Source organism: Papaver somniferum, unplaced genomic scaffold (genome assembly GCF_003573695.1).
Source record: "Papaver somniferum cultivar HN1 unplaced genomic scaffold, ASM357369v1 unplaced-scaffold_139, whole genome shotgun sequence".
NCBI classification, from domain to species: domain Eukaryota; kingdom Viridiplantae; phylum Streptophyta; class Magnoliopsida; order Ranunculales; family Papaveraceae; genus Papaver; species Papaver somniferum.
The window spans coordinates 44,908-56,783 of NW_020623156.1; the positions used below are offsets into that span (position 1 = coordinate 44,908).

The following is an 11,876-nucleotide window of genomic DNA, read 5'->3' on the forward strand; positions in this document are numbered from 1 at the left end:
TGTGTGTTGGCTTTTTTTCTGGATCATGATTAGTAATATTCACAGGCTAATATGGGTTTCAACCGACTTTTATAACGACAGAAAGATAAATGAATTGAAACGACTGCATCAAACTTTTAAAAGACTAAATCAAACTCCCTATAGACCTGGAGCTGCACTTTTTCAAAACATCCCTTCAGTTGGTCGGTTATCACAACTCGACAACAATTGCAACGAAATAAAACAAGAGAAAACACAAAACACTTGCCGATCCATAAGGACACGAATTAACCAACGAGAGCAAAGAATACTGAGCATACAGATTGTGTGTTTTCTTAAAAAAGCAGAAACCTACCCCAGGTCGATTTTCTTCAAAACCGCCGTGACCACGTTTTGTACTTCCCAACCGCCGTGTCCACGTTTTGGTTAAAAAACTGCTAATATAAATACCAACAAGTACTGCCTCTACCATGCATAAAAAATTAGAAAACCTTAGTTTTCCTTCTCTCCCTTTCCGTTTCCAAATTCTCAGATCTCATCGTTCCATCAATGGCTCGTACCAAGCAGACTGCTCGTAAGTCTACCGGTGGTAAGGCTCCCAGGAAGCAACTCGCCGCCAAGGCTGCAAGGAGATTAACACCAACAACTGGAGGAGTTAAGAAGCCACATCGCTATCGTCCAGGAACAGTTGCTCTTCGTGAAATCAGGAAATACCAGAAGAGTACTGAACTTTTGATCAGGAAGTTGCCTTTCCAGAGATTAGTTCGTGAAATCGCTCAAGGATTCAAAACAGATCTTCGATTCCAGAGTCATGCTGTTCTTGCTCTTCAAGAGGCTGCTGAAGCTTATTTAGTAGGATTGTTTGAAGATACTAACTTGTGCGCAATTCATGCTAAGAGAGTCACGATCATGCCTAAAGATATTCAACTTGCAAGGCGTATTCGTGGTGAAAGGGTTTAGGTTCTTTAGTATGTTTTCTTAGGTTTTATTTTTAGGGATGGAGGATATTCATGACAATCTTTGTTTCATGAATTTTATGTTGTAGTTTTTTTTTCCTTTTGTTGAAGCATAAGTGTTAGTTTCTGTTGGGTTTTCATTATATAAGTTGTAGTGTTGATTTTCATTATTATCAATGAAATTTATTTGTTAACAAAAAAATATTATCAGTGAAATTAATTTGTTATCAAAAAATATTAAAAAAGAAAGAAAGAAACTGTTTGAGTGTTGCTGGTGATCCCTTCCATTCATCTTATGAAACGTTTTCCAGGCCAGGTGTCTTTTGGAATGGTTCATTGCGCAAGTACCTCTTTTGTTTATTTCGATATCTCGATCAAGAACTAGTAAATGAGAAGAACTGGTAAAGGAGATACCAGTTTGACCATTACCAGAAAATGATGATTGGCTTGTAAGAAAGATAGGGTATTTTTGCTAGTACGAGAGTCATTTCATTTCCATCATGTACCAATTCTAAATCAGTACTCCACATGTTTCGGGATATTGAGAATAGACATTGGTGAAAATACCTGGTAGTCTGGTGGAATATAAGATACCATATGGAAAGTCTGGTAGAGTATGATGACAGTAACTATGTGTAGATGAACTAGTAAATTCTCTACTAACAATTTAAAACACAAAATTGGTTAAGAAGACCAAAATCAACAATTCCTGGGTGAAATGGACAGTTAGATTTTGATACTGTTTAAATGGACAAAAATGTAAAAATAGGCAGGATGTAACTAGTTTCATCGTGCCCATTTTAAAATATTTTTTCTTATTTTTAATTTACACAGGATGTATCCAGTTTCATCCTTGCTATTTTTTAAATTTAAGCTAGGATGAATCCAGTTTCATCCTTGCTACTTTTTTTTTGGCTATTTCACCCAAATTATTTTTTACTCGTCCATTTGAACCGTGATTTAAAAATATTTGGACAAATGACCCATTTTCCGAATTTAAAATTGTTCGTAAAGTTTCACAAAAACACTTGATTTACCGCCAAGTCTTCTCGTGCAGGAATCGATACAATATGCCTGGTTCGGCGCTCATCAATACATCGAATCGCTTGCTTTTCTTTAGCAACTCATTAAGCAGTCAAAGGAAAATGCTAGAAAACTCGCTTTATTTCCTCGCTATTTACTAGACTTCCGAAGTGGCAAGTCACGTGGCTAGTTCGTGATATTTTGAAGTAACACGTCAACTGGTATTGGGAGAGAGAGTGAATCTGAGGGTTTAGTTTTGGGTGATGATAGACACATCGAGCTTTTCTCCCGCGGTGTGTCCCGAGAGGGGATCATGCGGTTCCCGCAACGCTTTTTTGCATCGGGATTAGGGAAGGGTTCAAATGGGGCCAGCTTTTTATCTCACACTGTGCAAACCGAAGTACCATTTCACGGTACATGTAACATTTTCGTTTAGTTTTCATCTTTACATCAGCATAATAGTTGGGGATAATCAGAGTGTTCCAAAAATTGATGATACTCTTCAATTCCTAAACCAATTACCCATTTCTCTAATCGATCTACTCCTTATCAAATATTTTTCTAAATGGCTAAAACGCCTCTAAATGATTAGTATTAAGAATTAATTAAGTTAGTGTGATAAGTGTGTTTAGATTAAAATCTGATTTTGGGATAAAATTTGGGAAAATTTTATTTTAGAGTTTTTGTGTCTTGAGTAGAAGAAGAGGAGTTTTGAGAGGAAAAACTAGGGTTTTTAGAAATGATTGATTCAAGTGGAGGGAATGAGGTTGGTGAAGGTTCAAATAACAACCATGATTGTATTGATGGTGAGATTGTCTCAACTAATCCTATGGATTGGATGTTTGATGAAGAGATGTTAATAGAGGAAGCCATGAATAATGCTGCAAATGAAGAACTTATTACTCAAAATGAAGGAACCAATCCTCGAAATGAAGAACTCGGATCTCAAAACAATCAGGTAAACTTCCTATACTCTTCAAATTGTCTGAATGGTGCTCCAAGTGGTCGATTCATGGTCACTATGGAACTAATCAGAGTGAGGGTCGTTATAGTCGGGTGTTGTATACATTAACGACCCTAAAGAATCGTCAGTCTGTTGACACTCACGGATACGACTCTAACCTGCAACTTTTGCAGGTGATGAAAAATCGTCTAGGTGGTGGGTTAAACAATGACGACTCTTGTTTCTAGTTCAGTAAGAGTCGTTATTTTGTTCTGTTAATACCAGGACGACTCTCAAAATCCAAACTGTTTGTAAAAAAACGCAAGTTTTTGGGTTTTCGAGTCGTCATAGGGATATTCATATATACTGACGACCATAACCAACCATTAATAATTTTAGTTAGAGTCGTCACTTTCGATATACCTTAACGACCCATACTGTTAATTTTTAAAATTTTTGATTTCATATAATCATTTCATTGAATCGTAAAAGGCATACATCTTGCATAGCGTTGCATTGAAGGAAATGAAATACAATAGATAATAACGGTGCACTTAAACACTTAACCATAAAGGTTGTGATTATAGGTAGTGCCTTCCAAGATGAGGTAACAATCGTCGAACCCAAACTTTTTTCCACGAAGCACCTCGTATCGGGCATACGCCTTCCCCAACTGAAAACGCAAAACAAAAACTTAGTTAGTATTGTTCAAAGCTTTTGATAAGTTTTACATCTTGTTTAAATACTTACTCTTATAGAACCCAACATATTGGGCATGGCTTCCCTTACGGCCTTCATTTCTCTTTTGAAAGCTTGACATTCCAATTTTATCTCCTCGAACCGTTCCTTGACGAGTTTCAAAGACCTTGAGTTACAATTTCCGTCTAACGCCACAAAAACGATGAATACACGGTTCCACCAAGAATCCGATGTTTGATCAATGTCTTTTCCTAGATCTTCAAAGTGGTTTGTGACTGTCAACCAAGCTCTCACAATGGCGCAATTCTCTTCGGAAGTGTAGGGAGTAGTCATGGTGTTTCCTCTTCTTTTTCCTCTTGTATGATAAATAAACGAGAAGGGTAAGAGAAGGTTGAGAGTTATGGTTTGGGTGAGGAAGATGTGAGATATGGGTCTCTATTTATAGAATTTAACGACACAACTTCCAAGTTTTTGAATTTTTTTCCGTTGGTCGACTCAACCATATTTGGTGAAATCAAAATTCACATTAACTACTAAGTGGGTCGTTATTGGACAAATTAACAAAATGACGACGCTTGCAGATCTCTAAAGTCGTCATATGCTATGGTAAATGGATGACGACTCTACTATCAAAAAGTATCTGTGTTAAATAACATTTAGAGTCGTTAATATATCTTTCTCCAAAAGTGACGACTCATACCAACAATTTCAAACAATATATAGAGTCGTGACTCGTATATTTACAAACCCTGACGACCCAATTTGGGAATTATATTTACTAAATCAATATTTGAACTCATGCATTTTATTGAATCCGAAAAAAACATACAGGTACTATGAAATAAAATAGAAGGAAAACACATAAAATCGTTCACTACATTGCGCTTGAACACCTAAATGAGTTTGATCATATGCGTCGAGTTGCCATTCACTTTCCCTCAATAGACGATAGCAGTACTCGTGCAAAAACTCATGGTCGTACTTTATTTCATATTGGCTGCGACCCAAAGAGTACTGGACAAACAATTTTTTTTATAAGTTAGTGTTGTTGAATAAAAATAACCAAAGAAATAATTTTTGATGATCGACCAATTGATTCACAAACTTACTCTATCCATTCGAGGTTCGTTGGGAAGAGCGTAAGCCCGAGCTTTCAAATCGTCTCTCAGCAATACGCATTCATTGTATAAATAATCTTACCTTTCCCTTATCTGATGGAGCGTCCTTCTATAACGATTTCCGTTAAGTGCCTTAAAAACCTTAAATACACGTTTCCACCAAGCATTAGATGTTTGATCCATGTTAAGGTACAGATCTCTGGTTTGGTCGTGGTTACTGGCGACCCAGTGCACTCTTTCAAAGTCGTGCTTCGTGACCGTGATGTGTGCTCTAACAATAACAACATCTTCATGATTATTGAACGGAGTTTGAGCCATTTTTAGTGTTTGAATGTGATGGGTGACTGATTTGGGAAGATTGAAAGTGATGGGTGAATAACTTTGTTATAGAAAAAAACACCCAACAGCTACTTTTTTAAAAAGAAAAACGGTTACCTTTTTCCCAACTCTTTAATAACTGCCCGTACTAGTCAAACTTACCGTTGATTTTCAAAATTTGCAATAACTTCGGTTAGAGTCGTCATGTTAAATATATATACAGTAACGACTCAAGGTGAAAAATGAACAGAATGGTGTATATATGTCAATGTACAGTCGTCAGGGTTTATGATGGGTCGTCGGTTTGCAAAAAAAAAGGGTCGTTGTTATTCTAAAACACACCATGACGACTCTATCCTTGGGATGAAGATCAAAGTTTCAGGCAAATAAGTCGTTAACCTGTAAAATAAGGTGACGAATTTTAGGGTCGTCATTCTGCAAATGTAAATATGACGATTCTTTAATGAAATTTTTTTACTTTTTCTGTAGTTGGTTGTATAGACGAGCTCTGAACCTGAACCCATCTCCACTATCGGTCCAGATACCTCCCAACACTATTTGAACCAATGTATATGTTTTTGGAAATTTTTTAATTAGTGATCTCATGAACGTTTTATTTGTTCAATGTAAACGTGGACAACTAAGGCCGAGGTCAAGAAATGGATTATTTCCAAGGAAAAAGAGAAGACGTGTGTAGTTGTTCAAAGCAAACACGTTGATTTTAAGAAAATGAAGATGGTATGCGTGAGAGCGGGGGATAACGAAGAAAGTCACAAAGGGAAGAATTACAAGTATGAGAAGAAGACGACGAGGGTCTACAAAACTTCGTCGAAGAAGATACAATGCCTGTTCAGGATTGTTTTCAAAAGGCATCATGAAACTCATATATGGAGTTTGTATAGTATTCCGGATGGTCGTCACAACCATCCTCCACCTAAATGTCTTTTAGGACACCCAGCATATGCCCGATTCAAACCACATCAAATGGAAAAGGTACGGCAGATGAAGGGATGTAGGCCCCTTAAGATCCTAAATGCAATAAGGGCGGAAGATAAGACAAACTTGTCTACTATTTCCACAATCTACGCTGCCAAAGCAACGATCAAGAGAACCGAATGGGATGGTAGATTAATTATGGAACAATCAGAGTGGTTGGCAGAAAAACTTAACTACGCCATGCAAACAAAGGTTGGTCCGGGCGACAAAGTGACTCATGTTTTTCTTGCCCATCCTAGGATGGTGGATTTGGCTCAGTGTTTTTACCAGGTCTTGTTCATAGATTGCACCTATAAGACCAACAGGTATAACATGCCGATGTTGAACGTGGTTAGTCATACTTCGGATAAGCAATCATTCACCGTGGCATGGTGCTTTATTGAAAAAGAAGAAATAGAGGACTATGTTTGGGCGTTGGAACAAATGAGGTTGATTTACCGTGGCGAAGAGTCACCGCAGGTTATATTTACAGATAGGGATTTTGCAGTCATGAGTATCGTTCGTCAAGTTTTTCTACTTTCTCAACATTTCCTTTGTACGTGGCGCATTCAAACTAATTTTCTTTCTAAGTGCAAGAATCATATCCAAAAGATCAAACCTGCGAAGGGTAATCAACGTTCCAAGGAGGAAGACGAGTGTCTAAGTCAACTTTCAAAAAAAGAGACAGCAAAAGAGAAAAGAAAAAAAGAAAAGAAAAATATGATGAAGAGGGGGATCTATGGAAGGATTTCTGCAAAGATTGGGACCATTTGGCTCATTCGAAGACCGTAGTAAAGTACTATGCTAATTTGCAGAAGTTTATTGATGATTGGAGTACGGATCATAAGAAGGGGTCGACTATTGCCTAGATACATGGTTGAATCCTTGGAAGGAGAATTTTGTTTATGCATGGACCAATAAGTACAAACACTTCAAAAATGAGTCCACGAGTATTGCAGAGCAGTCTCACGGAGGTTTGAAAAAAATTCTTGAAGAGAACAACGGTGGGGTAGTTACGGTATAGGAAGCTATTCACGAGCACACCGAGGATGATCTAAGTAAGATAGTGACTCAAATAGAGTATATTAGAGACCCTTTGATGATGCAATACATTGAAGACAAAGAATTTCTACGGGGGGTTGCACACCGAGTATCATGGTGGGCAATAAATCATATGATGACTGAACTTAACAAATTTCGAGCGAAAGATTCCAATGGAAAAGTGATTAAATGTAATTATACAACCGAGACGTGGCTTTGCCTCCCGTGTAAACATAATATTGGTAGGTACAAGGTGATCATTCCTATTGAATATGTCGATCCATTTTGGAAGCAACTTTCATTCAACCCAAATCCCACAGGAGCCGCTGATGAACAATTTGGAGACTTGGAGATTGGCAAGTACATCAATGAGAAATATCGAAAAATGAATTGTGCATGAAGACAAATATTGGTTTCTAATTTGTGGTCGGCTTCCCGCAAGAGCTTGGGAGTAGAAGAAGAGCCAATCAAACAAAAACCACCGGGTAGAACAACAACTAAAAAGTCGTTTAGAGAAACTGTGAATGCGGACAAGAGCTGCACTAGTGACCCATCACGTCATGAGTATGACCAGGAGAAATATACGGAGTATGAGAACTCGTTCCTTCCTAAGACAAGAGGTCGGCAAAAACAGCAAGAATTCACCCAAAGTGATAGATAAGTGAAACAAAAGGCAGATATGGATATTGTAGAGCATGTGGTCGGTACCCAGCAAATCCAAACTAGCGGAATGGTGACGATAAGAGGAATAAAGGGTAATCCGCCCACCCCTAGAGATTCATAAGGAAGACCACATCGTGTTGCTTACACTTTATATAAAGAGTATACCGATCAACTTCCTTATGTCATTTTGGATCACATTCTATCCACCGACGATGTTGACAGCGATGGAAATTGTGGTTACCATGTTGCAACGGAACAATTAGGGCATTTCGACGAGGCCGACGAACGTAAGCTCACCCAAATCGAATATGCAAGAAAAAAAATGGCAGAAAAACTCGTTGAGGACAAGCAACTCTATTTGATAATGATCATTGAAGGAGATCCAAAAGATAAGGAATTGAAGTTTAGGGAGTTGGTTTCTAACGTGAAATGGAGGAAGGGGTCGAAGAAGGCCGGTTATAAGTTTTGGATGAAAATGCCTTTTGGTGGTCAACTTTTAGTGGACACATTAACTTGTGTTGTAATTGTATTCAACAAATACTTCCCTGGAGGCTCTTGCATGTATGTACCCTCAAGAACTAGGTGCGATGCGTCGATAAAGAAAAGAAGAATTGCAATGGCACATGTCAACAATAACCATTATATAGGGTTGAAGATTTCCAAAGAATGTCCTCTACCACGGGTGGTCTATGGTGACTGGGGAGAGTACACCAAGGAGTGTACAAACCTGTATGAGTATGGAATGAACATTTGGAATGCTATGGACCCAACCCCGATTTACTTAGACATGGCGATGAATCTTGAGAGAAGATGTTTATTTTCAGCTTTGCATTGCATTTTTAAGCATACTTTTTGACAATAGTTGTATTTTGAACCCAGATATTTGTATTTTGCAGAATGCTTAGTGAATACAATGCGTTTTATCTTGCGACATAATTGTTTTTCACTCTTGTTATTTCTGATCTTTTTTTTTTTAAGTTAGAGTCATTATCCTACATTCAATGCTACACCAACGACCCTAAGGGTCGATTTGATTTATCTTATAATGTCGTTATCCACGATAACCATATACCATAACGACGCTTATGGTTACAATTTTGATTTTCTACTGTATGTTTTTTCCATATAGAGTCGTCATTGAATCCCACTATACAGTAACAACACATAGCTGCCATTTAGTGAATACTTAGTGTCGCTTACCACGATAACATATACCATAACGACTCTTATGGTGCAAATTTTGGTGTTCTCCTGTATGTTAAAGCCATCTAGAGTCGTCATTGCGTCCCTATATACCGTAACGACGCTTATGGTTACAATTTTGGTGTTCTCTTGTATGTTTTTTCCATCTAGAGTCGTCATTGCATCACTCTATACCATAACGACTCCAGTGGTACGAATTTTGGTGTTATATTAAAAAATAAGTAAGAGTCGTTTGGTTTATAATGTATAGAATGACGACTCTCTTAAAAATGCCCTCAACTACTCTTTTTGTGTACACTTTTTCCCAAAAAAATAGCCATTGGGATATTTTCTATATATAGAAGAAGCCATAGACTACCAAATTCAATTGAAAACAACCTCACAAAATATTTTTTTCAATGGAAACTCCGTCATCAACTAGCAATTCAATTGAAAACATACTTAGAAGATGCAAGCGACCAACCAAATCAATATTCGCAATGGAAGAAGATATATGAAAAAGAACCATGCGACCTACTAAAAAACCATTCACTCCATCGTCATATCCTATGAAGGAAGAAGAAGAGATGTGCGAGGCCAAAAAATGAGGCGAAGAACAAGCCTATCTCCGAGAAATATTCAAGCAAGTCGAGGAAGAGACCGAATGGGTTAAAAATTATTACATCGTCAAGGATCTTCCCGAAGAACATCAACATAAGAGTATATTTTGGAGTCAAGTTGGTTGGAGTCCATTCGTTAATTACAACAAGAAACTACGTTATGATTATGAACCGTCCCACATTTGTGATAGGACGATTCATGTTATGAAATTGTGCACCAAGTACAAGGAGTTTCTCGCCAGGCACAAACGGGATAGGTGTGCGTCCCAGGCTGCATATACCAAATGGAGAGGAGAGCCATTTTATCACATCAAAGCGGCAGTGGTAGTTCAATCTCTCACCGAGAAAATGAGTAACATGTAATTTGTTGAGTAAGATTTATGTTAGACTTGAATAAATGGATTTGTTGAGTAACATGTAATTTGTGAGTAACATGAAATTTTTAGTTTCAACTAAATGGAGTTTATTCTGAATAAATGTATTTTCTCGTTATTCTGAATAAGGGTCGTTATCCACCTAGAAGTTCCAAAATGACGACTCTAGAGTCGTCAATATGTTTATTTCTACCCTAACGAATCTTGTAGTGGATTTCAAAAAATCCGACCGTTGGGGTTTCCTTCTATAAAATACAACCCCCTCCTCTTGAGAAAGTGGCCCAAAACATTCCATTTTCTACCAAAATACTTAAACTTTTAGTAGGAATGGAGGAATGGGAACCATATGAAGATTTGTGTCTCGTTAAATCGTTTGCTAATATGTTTCGTGAACGTCCAAATGAAATCTATTCAATGTTTCTACGGGCATACCACGAATCCTAATAACCCCAAACGGAGGTACTTGGCATTTCGATTCAACTACATTAAAGGTGCAATGCGAGAGTGCGTAAAATTTAGAAATATGGTGTACAACCATCATCCACGAGCTCCTCTTAGGGAAAAAGTGAGTAATCCGATAATATTTATACCTTTGTCATGGTTCAAAGTTACTAACGTATAACATTCCTCGTTTAATTTCAGCTGGAACGTTTCAATGGGTTATGGACAATACGTAATGGGGAAACTTAGTTCATTCACCGCAAAGAATATACAACATTGTATCGACGAGCAAGAAGGTTCATTGACGAAAATTTGATGCGTCAGATTCTTGATTACCATTATTAGCTCTTCTGTAATGCGAGATTTACGTAATGTTATCTTCTTATTGAAATCCATGGCCTTTCTCCCATTAGTTCAAAGTTTCTACAAAAAGTCGTTTGTCTCTTTAGTCTATGCATTGACGATCCTTTTGTGAAAGGTACAATCTTTCACTTAAAACTATTACATTGACGACCCCTTCGCTAATTTTTTTAAGCAATCTCCTGGAAGTTTTGCTAGTAAAGAGTCGTTATTTGGATCTAAATATCAAGCTGACGACTATAGGTCTTAAAATTTTTAAAAACTTAGGTTTAGAGTCGTCAGCTTGATAAAAATAGAGTGAACGACTCTTTGGATGAGATAGTAAAATCCAACTTATCGCATTTAGGGTCGTTATTCTGATAGATTTAAGTTTACGACCCCTACTCTGCCACAGTGTATAATCTTGTCTGCTTTAGAGTCCTAAATAATTCTAACTAAGATACTTGTAAACATCCTTCTAAAATATTATGAAAACAAAGTAGTTTCAATAAACCATCCAAACCAAACACATAAGTTGTTTCAACAAACCATCCAAACCAAACACATAAGTTTCATCTAAGAAAAGTTAAGAAACATAAGTTCAAGTCAATAGTAAAATAAAACATAAGTTCAAGTCGACGGTAACATCTCCTCACTCAAGACCACCATCTCGACCTCGACCTCCTCTTTACCTCCCTAACTGGGAAACTCTCCGGCTTCTCTTAGGAGGACCCTGAGTTGCACTACCCCCTGAGGAACCACCATCTTCTCTAGCACCTTGTTCATCATGATGTTGGCTAGATTGCCCCTGTTTAACACGTTCTTTTGTTAGCTGGCTACGTGTTTTCCGGGTCCTCTTACCTTCCTTAACCTGCTCAGCAAACATCTTCTTTGCATTGGGATTTTCGACGTGCGTGATGTAATCAGCGTACCGACGTTGCTTCTCAGGATCAAATACTTCACCTTTGTTAGCCGAGAAACACAGTTCCTTGACAAAAAGCTTCATTTGTTCCATCTATATACATTCAAATACCAATTCACATTAACTAACTTATATTTGTAAGTAGATGAATAACAGAATTACAAAAATAAATACTCACCACTAGGTTAAGAATGGTAGTATCATCTTTAGTGTCAGCTTGAGAAGCAGAGGTGGACGCTCTGTTGGTCCTCCTACCCGTAGTCTGATCTATCTGTATCACCCA

The 11,876-nt window shown here is 37.6% G+C and overlaps 2 protein-coding genes across 2 annotated transcripts; both read left to right on the top strand.

The window, feature by feature from the left end:
* Positions 1-471: 471 nt before the first annotated feature.
* LOC113335142 (histone H3.3-like) lies at positions 472-1,080 on the top strand. The gene has a single exon (XM_026581273.1). The coding sequence runs from the start codon at positions 529-531 to the stop codon at positions 937-939; it is 411 nt and encodes a 136-aa protein (XP_026437058.1). The 5' UTR covers positions 472-528; the 3' UTR covers positions 940-1,080.
* A 4,685-nt stretch (positions 1,081-5,765) lies between these two features.
* LOC113335203 (protein FAR-RED ELONGATED HYPOCOTYL 3-like) lies at positions 5,766-6,803 on the top strand. Its single transcript, XM_026581324.1, has one exon. The coding sequence runs from the start codon at positions 5,766-5,768 to the stop codon at positions 6,801-6,803; it is 1,038 nt and encodes a 345-aa protein (XP_026437109.1).
* The last annotated feature ends 5,073 nt before the right edge of the window (positions 6,804-11,876 follow it).